Source organism: Limulus polyphemus, unplaced genomic scaffold, assembly GCF_000517525.1.
Source record: "Limulus polyphemus unplaced genomic scaffold, Limulus_polyphemus-2.1.2 Scaffold3473, whole genome shotgun sequence".
Taxonomy (NCBI): Eukaryota; Metazoa; Arthropoda; class Merostomata; order Xiphosura; family Limulidae; genus Limulus; species Limulus polyphemus.
The window spans coordinates 102,481-121,123 of NW_013669083.1; the positions used below are offsets into that span (position 1 = coordinate 102,481).

Here is an 18,643-nt window from a genome sequence, read left to right on the forward strand (position 1 = left end):
CTAGAAATGAAGTAGTGTATGTCATATGGTTACTAGAATGAAGTAGTGTATGTCATATGGTTACTAGAAATGAAGTAGTGTATGTCAAATGGTTGGTTACTAGAAATGAAGTAGTGTATGCCATGTGGTTACTAGAAATGAATAATGTATTTCATATGGTTACTAGAAATGAAGTAGTGTATGTCATATGGTTACTAGAAATGAATAATGTATTTCATATGGTTACTAGAAATGAAGCAGTGTATGTCATATGGTTACTAGAAATGAATAATGTATTTCATATGGTTACTAGAAATGAATAATGTATTTCATATGGTTACTAGAAATAAAGTAGTGTATGTCATATGGTTACTAGAAATGAAGTAGTGTATGTCATATGGTTACTAGAAATGAAGTAGAGTATGTCAAATGGTTGGTTACTAGAAATGAAGTAGTGTATGTCATATGGTTACTAGAAATGAAGTATTGTATGTGATATAGTTCCTAAGAGTTTATAACAACATTTGTTTACGAAATATGATGTTTATCTGATGAAGTTCATTACAATAAAAATCACGACACCAACTTTCCCTGTGCACAATAACTGAAGGAACACGTTGCCCACCGAAAGATGTAGGTCGTGTTGTTTTTGTCACAATAACTGAAGGATCACGTTGTCCACCGATGTAGGTCGTGTTGTTTTTGTCACAATAACTGAAAGATCACGTTGTCCACCGATGTAGGTCGTGTTGTTTTTGTCACAATAACTGAAGGATCACGTTGTCCACCGATATAGGTCGTGTTGTTTTTTAGCATAATGCAAACAACGTTTTTGTGTACATGGAAGCGTTGGTGTCGTGATTTGTATTGAAAACATGCACGAGTACTATGAGTGTAATGTATTCAAGGTTATTGCATCAGAAGGTTCTATTGTATCCCAGCGCAGCGTGCGACGATTAACTTGCCTACAAAACACCTTGATTTTGGATGGATGATCTTCTCTTGAGATGCAAATGGTTTAAACTTTAAAGGATTTTCATTAATAGTGGAATAGGTTAGAGAACGTTTTTACAGGTGTGCGTCACCTAACGCGATATATAAAGTTACATCCAAGAAATGCACAGCTGAACTCTTCTGTCAAACTCGCACGACTGCCTAATATGCTGGAATTCTATTAATTAGAAAGAACTACGATGCGTTGGAAAATCTTACGCGTGAAGTAATGTTGGTAGAGTTGTCCAAATAAAGAATCATGCTTTGTATTATAGGCTTAGAGAACAGATTTATAATATAAAAGAAAGGTTCCGAGTATAATCACTTTTTATAATCACGACGTGTCCTCCAGTGAATCAGCGGTAAATTTACAGACTTACAACGCAAAAATCCAGGGTTCGATTTCCCGAAGTGGGCAGAGTGCAGATAGCTTATTATGTAGCTTTGCCTTAAGAAAGCAAGAACAAGAATAATCAAAACGTGTTCTGAAAATCACTCTTATTAGTGTGTCTTTCATACGATACTTTCAAAACATCTTTGCAGTCCAGTCCATATTTCTTCTCTTTGAGGTTCCTTAAGTTTTGTTTTCTAATTTTATGATAATTATTTCTTTGCACTGTTGCATCTTTCTAGAAGCGTCTTTTTATCTTTAAGAAAGGAACTGTTAGCATTCTATCTAAAATAAAGATGCTAGTGTTAAGTATATTTTCAAATTGAAAATTATTTGTACTTCATGAAAAATGGCTTCGCTAAACTCTGTAATCCATATTATCAACATATTCTGTTTAGAACTACTTTCTCATTGTTTCTAGCTTGACGTTATTTATCGTTTATTGAAAAAGGTAAAGTGCAAATACTTAAGGTAGAAACTTCTGTGTGACTTCCTTGAAAAATATAAAACTAACAAAACAAAGTTTTTCTTGTTAAATATGCGCAATTTTATTAGGGGAACATAAAGTATACATATTAAAAAGAAAGTTTAACATCACCCAGAAGGGTAGCAAGTAAATATTTCATATTTGTGAATACAACGATATATAACTAAACTTATATTTTAGCAGCTGATACTCCCAAACCCAGAGATATGTAACTGAGCTCTTTCACTAATGTAATGTTCCCAGCGATGTATAGTTAAGCTTGTATCTTAAAAGCTAATACTCCCAAAGGCAGTAATATTTAACTAAGTGTATTTTTTAGCAGCTGATACTCCGAAACCCAGAGATATGTAACTGAGCTCTTTCACCAATGTAATATTCCCAGCGATACCTAGCTAAGCTTATATTTTAGCAGCTAATACTCCCAAACATTAACTAAACTAAACTCTTCCAGCGATATCTTAATAAACTTATAGTCGAGCATTTGATAGTCTTTAATCTACCACAATGAACGATTTTTGTTCTAGAATAACAGTTATATAATATATGGATGTTTTTTCCTCTATCTTAAACTCTTAAGAAGTTCGAAGTTTGTATTACCAGTGGTGTCCGTCTTCTTTGACAAAAACACGAAAACACCCTAAACGCTTGTGGTTCTGTTTACCCGGTGTATTACCTGCTTTCATTTCGAAAATACCCCTTATTTCATGAGTCTTACATTCATACATCTCTTATCCCCCCTTATTGTCAATTAACCAACCGAGCTCACATATACGCAATAACGTTAATGCAAAAATATACACCCTCTTCCCGCCAACTGAATCCTTGTTTATATGAATACGTAATACTATGAGTAATTTGATCTAAGCATGATTGGGTACACTGTGTGATCTGAAAATAATGACTTTCTTTGACTCACATGGCACAACCTGAACTTACAGATCTAACCCTGCTTAACCACATTAGATCCTTAAGTTCAACATCATGAACTTACAAGTGGTGCCACATTTTCAATCATATGTGCCATAAAGACTTAAATTCGACCTTTTTTAACCACTCCATATATGATTCAGTTTAATTTCAATGTAACCATACAAGACCATTAAGTTCAGTCTTGTGTAAGCATACACAATCTACAGTGTAACCATACAATATCTTTATATTCAGCCTTATTTAACCATTCCATATACAATTCAGTTTCATTTCAGTGTAACGACTCAATAACATTAAGTTCAGCCTTCTGTTAAGTATACACAATCCACAATATCAATCCCATATAACCATACAATACATTTAAATTTGACCTAAGTAACAATACACGATTTTTAAGCTCAAACTTTCTAACCACATAGAAGCTCTTGATACACCTTACATTATACCTGGAGTCCAGATATTCTTCATAGGCAATCTTCTGTGACCTCAGGTGACCCTATATTCAACCATTTCATTTGTGCATGATCTCATGCAGTTAAAAGCTTCTTTTACTAACCACGTCTCCGCATAAGATCCTGCAGAACTCAAGTAGTTGAGTTTCTGTAGACCTCGGGGTCGGATTGAACTGTCAACAACTTCTGCATTTATACATGAACTCATCCAGTTAAAAGCTTGTTGTACTAGCCACGTATCCTTAAGACCAAATCCTGTAAAGCTCAAGTAGTTGCGTTTGTTTAGACTTTCACATCAGACTTACAACTGACAATAACTTCTGTATTTGTACATGAACTCATCCAGTTAAAAGCTTGTTGTACTAACCACGTATCCTTAAGACCAAATCCTGTAGAGCTCAAGTAGTTGCGTTTGTTTAGACTTTCACATCAGACTTACAACTGACAATAACTTCTGTATTTGTACATGAACTCATCCAGTTAAAAGCTTGTTGTACTAGCCACGTATCCTTAAGACCAAATCCTGTAAAGCTCAAGTAGTTGCGTTTGTTTAAACTTTCACATCAGACTTACAACTGACAATAACTTCTGTATTTGTACATGATCTCATCCAGTTAAAAGCTTGTTGTACTAGCCACGTATCCTAAAGACCAAATCCTGTAGAGCTCAAGTAGTTGCGTTTGTTTAGGCTTTCACATCAGACTTGCAACTGACAATAACTTCTGTATTTGTACATGATCTCATCCAGTTAAAAGCTTATGTACGAATCACTTCTCCTCAACATCAGATTCTGTAGAGCTGAAGTAGCACAATTTGTTTAGACCTCTAGACAGACTTAAATCGGACAGCTTTTCCTGGAGAAAGAATAAATGAATATTTTGAATGAAGTCATCAATTAGTATTTACTAATATTTCTGTGAATGCCTAGTTGTTTGATAGTTGAATAAACTTATATTGAAAATAAGTTTTACCTCAAATATGCACTTGAAGTAAGATGTCCATATGTATATATATTGTACTTGTAAATGGTTTGATTTTAACCATTGTGGTAAATGGTTTTGATCTCTGATCAATTGCATGATGTATGGATTGCTGACATCGCCTTATACCAGATTCCAACTATTGTAACATTAGGTTAACCTAGTGATAGCATGAAACATAGAATTTTAGTTTAAGGAGGAAGATAAAGGTGCATTTGTTTGTGTCTGGACATTGAAATTATACCAATAAACGTAATGAAGTAGATATTTGTCGAACATTTTAATTTATTTTATTGATCTAGTTCACAAGTATAGAGAGTATTATAATCTTGAAGAAATAACTAGAAACTTATACACCATAACGTACAATGTCATATAATTACTTCAAACTGAGCATTTCGTATAAATAATAGATTGGATGGTTTCACTCTTTATTTATAACATGTATTATATACATACATACTTGTTAACCACGTTACTGTGGAGCTAAATTTGATATAATGTTGTGACATTAGAGCACCATGTGATCCATCTCAAAGTTTCAATTATCTTAACGTAAATTTGTTCCATCATGCCAGAAGACAATTTCATACTTTAATCATAAAAGTAAAATACCCCATTTTTTTTTAGACACAGACAATTATCTTGTTGGTCTCTAATTATCTCTGTATTATCCAGAACAGAAAATAATTTTGGAGCTTATCGAGAAAGAGAAAACAAATTAATTACCCCTCATGCAATCACAAATAAGTGTAGCTTTGATATCACATTAATTTACCAGTGTAAGAAAACCTTAGAATACAATTAAAATTAAGTACTTACGGTAAGGTTGTGGTGACCAGATATCAATAGCTGTCATGTTTTAGTACTATATATACGATAAACTAAGTTTAATTATTAATTACTAACTCACACGTCTTTATTTTCTATTATTATTTATAAATATATATACTAATTGCATATTATTTTTATCCTATGTTTCTTGCTAATCTGTTGCCCTCTGCAGGAAAGTCTTAAGAAGGACTATTTCTGTGTAACTTTCTTAATAGAAAAAAAGGAGAGAACCAATCACTACAACCCCTTAACAGTGGATACCCCAGACACATTAGAAATGAGATAAACACGAAGACTAAACAACAAGAAAATCAGACATTCAGGCGTATTTCCCTATGTAATAGGTCTCTCAGAAAATATAAAGAGAATATGTAAACAACATAAAGTCAGAACAGTATTCAAAAGCCACAATATAATTAATACAAAAATACACAAGACTCAATGGAAATGAAAATAGCCCATTACAACATCCCTTGCGAATACCAATAAATTGTAGAAACAAATAGACCAAAAAAAGGTAGAATTCAGAAGCATAATAGATATAAAGGACTCAATAATATCGATCTATCGCCAATACTCATAATGTAGCAGAAGAAGACCATACAATAAAATTAATTAATGCTAAAATGATGGTATATGAACTACACACAAGAAAAATAAAGATAAAAGAAGCCTTCTACGTCTTCCTAACTGATTACAAACTCAGTCAACTTAGCATAAAATTCAGCAAAATCTGGATACCCTTCTAGAAAGTATTCAAATAGTTAGTTGATCGAAGTTTTAATGGGGTAGACCATAGTCAAGTGGATAATGCATCAGGTTTGCTTTCAAGAAAACCCAAGATATAATCCTGACCACTAGAAATAGTCCTTTTCAGGATTTCACTGAAGACAGTAGCAGATTAGCAGCTAAAATGTAGAATAAACAACTCATTAGTAATTAACCAAAAAGTAATTAAAATATAGAAACATAGTTACATAATTACACTTAGTTATCATTTAGACTATTGAAATATGAAAACAGTTTAAATACAGTATTGAATCTAATGAACAGAAAGAACATCAACGGCAAATTATTGGTCACTTATAACATTATTGTTTAACTAGTACTTAAACTACATTGAACCAACATTCTCTACAGAAGTACTAAGCAGTAATTATTTCACCATTTGGAGAAAGTTGTAAGTGACAATTAAGGAATTACAGAGAGCAGCTTATTTAAATGTGTTAGTGAAAACACGGTATCAGTAATACAAAATTTTTTCTAATCATTAAAAAATGCTGGCTTTAAAATTTTCACATTGGTCACATTGATATTTGGACGTACCAAACTGATAGATTTTCCAAAAATTCACCCACCTGAATCTCTAGCTCTAACACGTTCATGAATGATATTTTGACGTACCAAACTGATAGATTTTCCAAAAATTCAACCACCTGAATCTCTAGCTCTAACACGTCCATGAATGATATTTGGACGTACCAAACTGATAAATTTTCCAAAAATTCACCCACCTGAATCTCTAGCTCTAACACGTCCATGAATGATATTTGGACGTATCAAACTGATAAATTTTCCAAAAATTCACCCACCTGAATCTCTAGCTCTCTTCTTCTCAAAAGAATACATTTTTAAGCAAATTTAACACTTGGAAACACATACTGATATAAACATAGAGCTTTCTTTGTTTCCATGTCTGTCTACAATGTTAGAACTTACTGACATATTATATTTTATATTCCCAACATGTGCACTACAGTTTCAGAAATAAAAAACAAAATTAGGTCGTGAACTACAACTGGAAGACGCGTACATTTTTTTCACAAAATGTGCAGTGGTATGTTCTAGAAACATTTCCATGTAAAACAAGAAGCAGGAAAAAAATGGACTTGCATGGTTCTGATACTGCAGGGACGATAACACCGTAATTTAGCCATGAGTTTTGTTTCTTCTGATTCCTCTTTTGAAACATTTGTAACAGCGATTGAGTTGTTGATTTATATTACACTTTATTACTTTTCTTGTCAACTTGTATTATGTTTATAGTGAGAAGCTTAAGATATTCTGAACGCTGTGTTGACACAGAAGTTGCGCACGTGCATGAAAAACTATTGAAACTAAGACACTATTGTATACACATCTTACGTAAAAAAAAAAATATTTGGAACATAAATAAGTGTTGGAGAATCCAATTATTCTTAAATGAACATTAAAAATTTTTTATATCTCACTTAAAGTTTTGTTAAAGTCACATCAGCCCCTCCCCTCCTCCAGTGGCTCAATGCTAGGTCGGAAGGCTTATAACATTAAAAAATGGGTTTCGATACCTAAGGTGGGCACAGCAGTGATAGCTCATTGTATAGCTTTGCGCTTAAGTAAAAAAAAAAAAAAAAATAGGAATTAAATTAACATAAATTAAACTGCAAGTTCCAAGATTCAATGCTGCAGCGCCATCTGCAAGTTATATTCAGAAGCATGGTTTAAAAAAAGAGTTAAATTAACATAAATAAAACTGCAAGCTCCAAGACCTTAGATTTAATGCTGCAGCGCCATCTGCAAGTTATATTCAGAAGCATGATTAAAAGCATATTAGATAAAGAATTCGCCCACCATTCAATAAAAACATAATAATTCCAGTTCCTTTACAGAAATTATATTAACACTCTTTATATAAAAATTGTCCAGCTTACTTGTTATGTAAGTAGAACAGGGACGGTTTAGAACTAGTTATAACTTATACCTGTCACCAAAACCTGACTTTTTATATATTGTTTCTGAGAATTTTTACAGTTTGAGTAAGATATCGAACAAAAACCTTGATAATGTAGTGACAATTACAATTTAAAAAATGAAAAGTTTGTACTAAACTGTTTTTCCTTCAACAATATTGTGAAAACGCTATCCATGGTCTCGTGGAATGAACATGGCTAATAAATTGTGTTCTAAACTAAAAACTTTAAAATAATCAAAATTAAAAATCACAGAAACGACTTAATATCGATCACTCGGGTCCAAAAATGTGGTATTAGCCATGTCTATGTTAGTATTTTTATTTATTAATTATTTATGGTATAAGCTATTTATGTAAATAACGTGCGAAATGTTTACGTTATCAGATGCGTGACAAACTGTTCATGTATTTACATCGCACTGGCATGACATAATGTGTTTACAGAAAATGTAACGTTATACTACATGGCATAATGTGTTCACAAAGAATATTGACTGTGTTATGTGGTTACATCGCACAGGATATGACGCGTTAGATAGAGTGACATTGTTATATGGCCAGGTGGTTAGAGCGCTCCACTCGCAATCTGAGAGTCGCGGTTTCGAATCCCCTTCCCACTAAACATGCTCGCCTCTTCAGCTGTGGGGGCGTTATAATGTACGGTCAATCCCACTATTCGGTGGTAAAAGAGTTGGAGATGGGTGGTGATGACTAGCTGCCTTCCCTCTGGTTTTACAGTGCTAAATTAGGGACGGATAGCGCAGATAGCCCTCGTGTAGCTTTGCGCAAAATTCAAACAAACAAACTGATTTTATAGTCACGGAATTATCTCTAAGTAACTTAGGAAAGCGTGACACATTGTTAATTTGTTTGCTGTACATAAAACGTTACATATTTTGCTGATAACTAAGTTTAAACATGCCTAGCCTATACGATATGCCCTTTCAACAACACCCCAAAGTATGCAAATCATAGGAACCAGTTTTCTTTTAGTAATAAATAACGTGTTGTTAACATTACGACAATCTTTATCATAATAAAATACAATTATCGTGTGTTTAGAAATCAATCCTTCAAATGCCATATGAGAATGTGTACCTCAACCTTTGCTCTAGCTTAAATTACTAATATGTCTCATTCTGATCTGAAGTAATCACCCCAAAAAGGCTTGATGGTAGAACTTTGATAAAACTTTACCCTCGGCGAGTTGAAAGGTAAAACATTTAAGATATAAAAGAAAGATATAAAAACCCTAAATTTGGATATTTTCAATTCTCTCTTAACGCTCACTTTGTAAAACCTTAACTCTGGGCATAATTAATGATAAAACCCTCTATACAATTAATTTTAATACTGAAACCATCACTCGAACTGTTTAAATAACAACCATTCAATCCAAAATGGTTTGATGATAAAACCATCACTCTAGGCAAGTTCCGAATAAAGCATTAAATACAAATTAGGTATAATGCTTGTGTTTTGTTTTAAACCACAAAGCTAAACAATGGACTATTTGTGGGTTGTCCACCACGGGAATTGAGCAACAAATTTTAGCGTTAAAAGATTCCAAGCTTATCACAGAGCAAGGGAGGGCAAAGGTTTAATTATAAATTACCATCCTTCTGTGAAAATTTAAGGTTAAATACCATACCCTCTGCACAAGTTTAATTATAAATACCTACCTTCTGTGCAAATTTAATTATAAATACCTACCCTCTGTACGAGTTAATTATATATACCTACCCTCTGTACACGTTTAATGATATATACTTACCCTCTGTGGAAGTTTAATGATATATACCCTACCGTCTGTAGAGGATTAATGATAAATACCCTACCCTTTGTGAAAGTTTAATGATATATACCCAACCTTCTCTAGAATATTAATGATAAATACCCAACCCTCCGTGGAAGATTAATAATTAATACCATACCCTCTCTACAAGTTTAATGATAAATATCCTACACTCGGTGGAAGCATAATGATAAACCTTACCTTTTGTACATGTTTAATGATAAAATTTGCCACCCTCTGTAGAAGTTTAATGATAAATATCCCTACCCCACCTACCCTCTGTACTAGTTTAATGATCAATATTTTATCCACTGGAGAAACCTACGATAACTACCCAACCCTCTGAGAAAGCTTAATCATAAATTTATCCACCCCAAGTTTTGACAGGTTTAATGATAAAATCCTCCTTCTATGTAGGTTCAGTAATAATCTTGGATCATTTTTCTCGTTACAATAGAATACCAGATACAAGATTTGTGTTTTGAAACGACTTTAAAAAATAGTCGGATTTCTAGATTTGGTGTGTCCTGCGGTGTCTGTGTTCTATGGCAGCTATTTTGGTGTAGAGAAAAAACTCAGTGGTAAGCTTTAGTGCTTATAAAGCTAAAATGTGGGGTTTTATCTCTGTGACAGTCACCCCCATATATATCTCTTTCTTACAACTTAGCTCTTATCAATATATTTTGTGTTCATTACTTTCTATAATATTAATAATGATTGTCGAGTAGTAGATTTGATTTACTTTCATTCTCATTTGCTACTTTTCTCTCCTATTAATTTTTCCTGATGTAATTGACTTCTTCATTTTATAATTTACCTTATGTCGGCATGATAAAATGCCATCGCTCTGTCCCGCTGGAAGGCGCTTCGTTTCCGACATCGCAGTAGTTCTCTAAAACAACGGCCGAATTTTCGGTTCAGCCAGCAGTAGAGAAGTGGGTTGATGGCGCTGTTGGCGTGGCCCAGTAGAAGTCCGAAGGGCAGAAAGGCCATAAGGTATTCGTGAACGCCTTGCTGTAGAGGGAAGTCCATCAAAAGAGTGGTGATGTTATAGGGCACCCAACAGATAGCAAACACGAGCGTTAAGATCACAAACCGTCTAGCCACGACGCGACGACATTGGATAATATTTTTCAGCCTGAAGGAGGACGTCTGTTTCCGGAGTATATGGCCGAAAGATTGATCTCTGGTCAACTCCACTTTCTGATCACAAAGCTGGATGCCAATTTTACTGTAAGCTGAGAACATTATTACTGCTGGGAACACATTGACAATTAAAAATGTGGCCAGTCCATAGATCCGACGGCCCCAAATGTCCTGCCACACTTCTACACAGTAGACGAAAGCTACTTCTGTACTATAGGAGAAAAGAAAATGTGCATTAAACCAAACTTGGAATGGTGTTGTCATCAGACAGATGTAACGGACTATAGGTTTTATACAATAAGAAATTATTAGTTGCTAGCAATTAATTCTAGTGTTTTGAGAAGATATAAACTTGTAACCTGAGCTAATGAAAGTTTACTCTAGTTACGTTTCTTCTGGGAAGTCAGAAACTCTTAACTAATCGACTTGTTACGCTTCAATGCCTTATTTTGCCGAGAGCCCAAGTTATAGTATGGTTGACATATTGTTACACACTTTATTTTCACTCATGGGCTTAGAATTAGAAATGTGGTTTTCTCCTGTTGACGCTGTGGTTGATTGACCCTCTCAAGGAACAAGAATACTAGCCTGTTGGTTCACCAGTACATGTGAATGATGAGTAAAAGCCAATTAACGTAAAATAGATGATAATAATAATTAATTGGTGTTTAATAAAATTGAGAAAGATTGCAATTCGCACCTTAATATAGTTCACATCGTAACAGTTGTTCATGTAATTTGATAATGTAAATGGTGTCTTAACGACTATTAATTTTTATCGTATCCCAGCTGGCCTGATGAGCCTTAGTATTCGGTGAAAAGCCTCGTCGTTACTGGACATAGCAGACATAAAGTGGTTGACATATTGTTATGCATTCTTCTTTATATTCTTAGAATTTCCAAACTGGTGGATGTTAATGATCTTCATGCTTTGTGGTTAGAAGCTCTATTCAACTGAATTCTTGCATCCCAGTGACTTCTCTACTGGTGCCAAGAGTTTGAATTAACTGAAATGGTGCACCCAGATGACTTCCCTGCTAAAGGGACTAAGGCTCTTAACTAGCTGTGTTGCTGCACTCTAATGGTTTATATGCTTAGATTCCAGGAGCTCTAACTACATTGGTACACCTGAGTGACCTCCCTGCTGACAGCTTAGGTATTGAACTAATCAAGCTAATGTCTCTGCAAAACGATCAGGAGATCTAACACAATTGGTTCACCTAAGTAACCTCCTTACTGATAGCTTAGGTATTCAAGTAATCAAGCTAATATCTTTTCAAACTGGTCAGGAGATTTAACTGGAACCTAAGTGACCTCCCTACTGATAGCTTAGGTAGTCAACTAATCAAGCTAATGTCTCCGCAAAATCATTAAGAGCTCAAGCTGTCCAAGTCTCCAATATCCCTGTTGGAGGTTCAAATATCACAGAACTTATTCTTAAGTTCTTAACTTTAAAAGTCTACAGGCCAAAGTATGTGTCCAGTCAGCTTAAGATCTGTTTCATATCCACAGTTATTCGAATTATTATTTTAGTTCTATAAGTAATCGTCTAAAGTTTCCTGTTTAAAATATGTTATCTAAAGATTTCAGAATTTACAGAAATCCACTGAGCTAAACTCACTTGTTTATTGGTGTCGATAAGCTGAATCCTCCTGTCTGACGGACAACTAACATAGGCACAAAAATACCGAATGCCACCAACCATAAAAACACGATTCCCCACCGGAAGTGACGTCTGCAGAAGCACTTTCTGAACGTTATTGGATGACATATGACGACATACCTATCGATGCTCATCACAGTCATGGTAAAGACACTGGCTGAAACAGCGACACCTACCAAAATGGAGTAACTCAGACTTAATATTATACAAATAGAAAATTTATTAAAAGTGTTATTGTTGTAACCCAGATCTGTTGAATCTTTTACATGGCGTTGTTTTCAACAATAGAATACGTTTTGAGCTACTTGTGTTTTAACAAGACATCAGTATAAAGTAATAATCTTTATCAAAAACAACACCCATAGAATAATTTACATATGCTGAAAGAAAGAAATATTTATGAGAATATGTACCAGAATCTTCTCTCTTTAGTTTATTGTGGTATTATATTTATTTGTTATAATACTTAATAGTAATTATTAGGGTACTTAGAAGGCAGAAGTTGTCATTCCGCCATGACGCTTGGCAGGCAGAAGCTGTCTGCCGCTAGAAGCCGTGTTGTTTGGGTACATTGCTAGGGGGCATAGATACACGAAATGGCACCAGATGGCGGGGCTGTCTTAGAGTCGTTTTTTTCACAAAGTAGCATCAAAAGACATGTTAGTAGAGGTGGCGTAGGATGATGAGCACGCAGATAGTTCGCGAGCGAACCACCAGAGGGTAAGAGATCAAGATATCTCAATTTTATAGTAATAATTAGTCTTAAAATTTTTATTTTCTTTAATTTACTTTATGAATAAAACATTATGTCTACTAGTTCAATCTCTAGTTGTTATCAACTTTATAGTTTTTCACTTATATCTTTAATTGTTACGTCGTACAAAGGTGGACAGTGTTTCTATAGGTGGATATGTTCGCCTAAGGCAGAAACATGTAATGCTTTCATTTCTATAAAACTGACAGACAAACCAGAAGTTTTATTTCCGCCATCCACCTTTGTAAGACTTACACAGTTAAATACATAAATGTAAAACTATAAAGTTGATAAGAACTAGATAATGAAATCGTAGATATAATGTTTTACATATAAAGCAAATTAGATAAAATATTGATTTCAAGTCTTTGATTGTCACTATAAAATCAGAGTCATGCTGATCTATCGCCCTCTGGTGGTTCGCTCGCGAACTATCTGCGTGTTCATAATCTTATCCTTCCTCTACCAACAAGTCCTTTGATGCCACTTCATGGAACTATGACGCTAAAACAGCCGCAGTCTCTGGCGCCACCTTATGGAACTATGGCTCCTAGCAACATGCCCCTAGCAACACGCCCTCTGGCGCAGACAACTTCTGCTGGTCAAGTGTTATGGCAGCAAAGAACTTCCGCCTGTCAACTGTTAAGGCGACACGACAACTTCTGCCTGTCAATTGCATCGATAACAGCTCTTAATGGTGTGGTAACGATGACATTTAATTGCTTTAGGGTTAAATAAACGTCCTTCATTAACTATAGTGAGTTAAGGATTATTAATACCTACCTTGGAGATAATTGGTCAACTTGCACATGACGTCACCAAATATCCATAATCTGTAGGTTGTTGATCCTACTGCCATTGGCATGCACACTAGCGCCACTAGTAAGTCAGCAGTAGAAAGCGTAATAAGCAATGAGTTCGACAATTTCCGCATTTGCCTGTACCTGGAGGAAGTTTTCAAATCAAAAATGTAATTTTACTAACAATTGAGCAATTAACTATTCTACAACGTGTAACTAATATTATTGTAACCCTAGTTCGTCTTGGTGGAAGTAGCTGTACTTATACAACATTTTCTTAACTTGTGGCTGAGAAAAAATATAACAATAATTAATCTATATATTAATAATGACCAGTTTTAACCTTTTCAAAGAAATTTAAATCACCTTTGTAAAATATGTTCCTGAATGACCATAGATTATGCTTGGCAAAATACTGCATTAGGTTGCCATTTCTTGCTGCAATTAGTTGTTAGTGGAAAAGAAAAGAAGGGTTTAAGTATGAGCTGAAGGAAAACAATGTATGGTAATTAGAACAAAGAGGATCATTACTGTATGTAATGTCAAAGTAGACATGGAACAGATAAATATAATCAAGCACTCGGGAAGCTAGATAACATGTGGTCAAGAAATAAAATCGAGAATAGAAATGGCAAAAGACGCATTGAAAATAAAGAAGATACTGACAGATAGTAAAAATTCTACGGGGACGAAGTTAAAAGTTTTGGATTATTATGTTACACCAAGAAATTGAAACTGGTCGTAACTGGTGAGAGAGAAGGAAGGAGAGACCGTGGAAGGCCATAATCACCAGCGCCCTGTCTGGATATGGTGCATTGGGAGATATGGTGGGGGAGGGGGGATATATTGTTTTAAAACAAGTGACTGGAAACTAAGAAGTACCCCAGTGGGTCAAAGGTAGCTTTACAGACGTAAAACGTTAAAATTCGGGGCTTGATTCTCCATAGTGAGGAGGGCGCAGATGGCCCGGCATGGCCAGGTGGATAAGGCACTCAACTCGCAATCTGAGGGTCGCGGGTTCGAATCCCTCTCACACCAAACATGCTCACCCTTTCAGCCGTGGGGGCGTTATAATGTGATGGTCAATCCCACTATTCGTTGGTAAAAGAGTAGCCCAAGAGTTGGCGGTGGATGGTGATGACTAGCTGCCCTCCCTCTAGTCTTACACTGTTAAATTAGGGACGGCTAGCGCAGATAGCCCTCGTGTAGCTTTGCGCGAAATTCAAAAAACAAACAAACAAACAAACAGAGCGCAGATAGCCTATTTTGTAGCTTTGCGCTAAAACAAACAAACAAAGAAACTTAAAAGAGGTTTTCCGAAAAACAGTGATCTATTGGTAACCCATAGAACTAAGGATAGTTAAAGCAAAATCGATGTTAAAAGAAAGTACAATAGAGAACGAAAACACTCATAAATTCATATTGTTCATCTTCAGTATAATTACAAACTAGGTCAATATACCAAAAGCTTAAAAAATATTACTAGCTTTACTATTCGCTGGTCAACGAAATAAAACAAAACAGCTTCTAACTATGTGGTCTAGAATTAAACACATATTCGAAAACGTCTTATGTTAGTTCGTATTTCAAAATATATAAGACATGATGATACTGTTAATTTTTTATTGCATTTTTGAAGCAACTGACTCTATATAGATTTAGTATTAACCCAAGTGCATAAACTTTAATACATTAATTACATTTGTTATCAGATAATGGCAATGATAAGTTTTCGTTTTGAAGCAACTGACTCTATATAGATTTAGTATTAACTCAAGTGCATAAACTTTAAGACATTAATTACATTTGTTATCAGATAATGGCAATGATAAGTTTTCGTTTTGAAGCAACTGACTCTATATAGATTTAGTATTAACTCAAGTGCATAAACTTTAAGACATTAATTACATTTGTTATCAGATAATGGCAATGATAAGTTTTCGTTTTGAAACAGCTGACTCTACAGTTTTTGTGTGTGTGTGTGTTGTTTTTTTTTGTTTTTTTGTTAATTTACAATTGAAATTTGCGTTTGTTCATTATTACTTTCTATTCGTAAGTGTTATGTTCAGTGTACAACTGAATAATAAGCCTTAAAGGTTCATAATAAACTTATGTTACTGAAATTATGAAAGTTTCGGCTGTCAGTTTGAATATATTTCGAAAAACAACTACCTAAAGGAAAAATGTTAATGCCAAAACTTCCAAAACACGTTTTTTGGTTGTTGTTGTTTTTTTTTTACCGTTACGTACGAATAATTCAGCAAAATTCGAAAGTTCTAAAACTATTGTACAGAAATTGGTGTATTACAACGGTTCATAGATGAAGTGTTACGTATATCTTATATATATATATATATATTATGAAACGTACAGTTAATATTTTCTTCTAAACGAATAAAATGTGTAATAGTTTTTCATTCAAAGTTTCTTTTATACGGACATCCTGATCATTGTTGGAACTGCATACCCACACACACACACCTACTAAATAAGGCAGTATCGACATGGATACTAAATGGTTTATGTATGTGGCTAACATACTATAGTCACACACCTACTAAATAAGGCAGTATCGACATGAATACTAAATGGTTTATGTATGTGGCTAACATACTATAGTCACACACCTACTAAATAAGGCAGTATCGACATGAATACTAAATGGTTTATGTATGAGGCTAACATACTATAGTCACACACCTACTAAATAATGTAATCCAGAAACCAGAACACAAACAAAGGTTATACGTAACGAAAATGAAATACCATGTAACTTTGAAAACATTAGAGTAAGTACATCACACCAACAAAACACTAATAAAGCTACTGAATAACGTGACTAACGTATCAGTACATCACACCAGCAAAACACTAATAAAGCTGCTGAATAACGTGACACATCTACTAAATAAGGCAGTATCGACATGGATACTAAATGGTTTATGTGTGTGGCTAACATACTATATCACACATCTACTAAATAAGGCAGTATCGACATGAATACTAAATGGTTTATGTATGTGGCTAACATACTATAGTCACACACCTACTAAATAATGTAATCCAGAAATCAGAACACAAACAAAGGTTATACGTAACGAAAATGAAATACCATGTAACTTTGAAAACATTAGAGTAAGTACATCACACCAACAAAACACTAATAAAGCTACTGAATAACGTGACTAATACATCAGTATATCACACCAGCAAAACACTAATAAAGCTACTGAATAACGTGACTAATATATCAGTATATCACACCAGCTAAACACTAATAAAGCTACTGAATAACGTGACTAATATATCAGTACATCACACCAGCAAAACACTAATAAAGCTACTGAATAACGTGACTACTATATCAGTATATCATACCTGCGTAACACTGACAATGCTACTGAACAATGTAACTCAGAAACCAGTATACCATAACGGCAGAACACTAATAAAGCTATTGAACAATGTAATTAATAATAAATAATGTTTACTATAACTGTAGAACACCAATAAAACTACTGACAATGTAACTAAGAAACCAGTATATCATACCTGCAGAAGACTAACAATGTTACCATATTGGCTGATGTTGCTATCAAGAAGCAGATGATGTAAAGGATAATGAGAATAATGTTAGATGGTCTCGTCAACGTTAGTCGATCTTCATTGTAGCTCTTCAAAACATTGTTCCACGTAGAACCGTTAATGGACTCTGATAGGTTGATAGCCAGCTGGACCCATCCCTCTTCCAAAGACATTTTGGTCTATAATTTTACAAGAAACACAATTACCAACAACAGCTTCGTATTCATACAAAACTATAATGTTCTAATACATACCTGTATATAAATACCAGTAACAATGATCTTCCTGCGCTACCCTTGGAACTTCGTAACTGTAATTACGTAATACTGTCCGACACTGAAAGTTTCTACTGTTGATATTCCTGCGCTACCCTTGGAACTTCATAACTGTAATTCATAACTGTAATTACGCAGTACTGTCCGACACTGAAAGTATCTACTGTTGATATTCTTGCGCTACCCTTGGAACTTCATAACTGTAATTACGCAGTACTGTCCGACACTGAAAGTTTCTACTGTTGATATTCTTGCGCTACCCTTGGAACTTCATAACTGTAATTACGCAGTACTGTCCGACACTGAAAGTTTCTACGATGGTTCTACTTTAACGTAGCCATGCACAGTGCAAGGCCTGTAGAAAGTTTGCCAGGATGAAGATTAATTATTTCATCCTTCGCAGAAGCTTGATACCTTACATCTTGGCAAACTTTCTACAGGCCTTGCACTGTGCATGGCTACGTTAAAGTCGAACCATCTACATCGTGGCAAACTTTCTACAGGCCCTACACCGTGCATGGCTACGTTAAAGTCGAACCATCTTCATCTTGGCAAACTTTCTACAGGCCCTACACCGTGCATGGCTACGTTAAAGTCGAACCATCTACATCTTGGCAAACTTTCTACAGGCCCTACACTATGCATGGCTACGTTAAAGTAGAACCATCTTCATCTTGGCAAACTTTCTACAGGCCCTACACCGTGCATGGCTACGTTAAAGTCGAACCATCTACATCCTGGCAAACTTGCTACAGGCCCTACACCGTGCATGGCTACGTTAAAGTCGAACCATCTACATCCTGGCAAACTTGCTACAGGCCCTACACCGTGCATGGCTACGTTAAAGT

At 34.8% G+C, this 18,643-nt stretch overlaps 1 protein-coding gene across 1 annotated transcript; it reads right to left on the reverse strand.

Annotated features, from left to right (window-relative positions):
* Positions 1-10,385: 10,385 nt before the first annotated feature.
* On the reverse strand, positions 10,386-18,629 carry LOC106469416 (gastrin/cholecystokinin type B receptor-like). Its single transcript, XM_022397932.1, has 5 exons — positions 18,479-18,629; positions 17,314-17,389; positions 13,919-14,079; positions 12,340-12,553; positions 10,386-10,929 (listed from the first exon to the last, which is right to left on the reverse strand). The coding sequence occupies exons 1-5, from the start codon at positions 18,627-18,629 to the stop codon at positions 10,386-10,388; spliced, it is 1,146 nt and encodes a 381-aa protein (XP_022253640.1).
* Positions 18,630-18,643: the final 14 nt, after the last annotated feature.

What these genes read in the sequence shown, in the direction of transcription:
- LOC106469416 (XM_022397932.1), bottom strand. Translation starts at nt 18,629, where the DNA reads ATGCACGGTGTAGGGCCTGTAGCAAGTTTGCCAGGATGTAGATGGTTC. An exon ending in CGGTGTAGGGCCTGTAGAAA is followed by an intron (nt 17,390 to 18,478) that starts GTTTGCCAAGAT and finishes ATTGTTCAATAG; the next exon opens with CTTTATTAGTGTTCTGCCGT. An exon ending in GTTGACCAATTATCTCCAAG is followed by an intron (nt 12,554 to 13,918) that starts GTAGGTATTAAT and finishes CCATTTTGGTAG; the next exon opens with GTGTCGCTGTTTCAGCCAGT.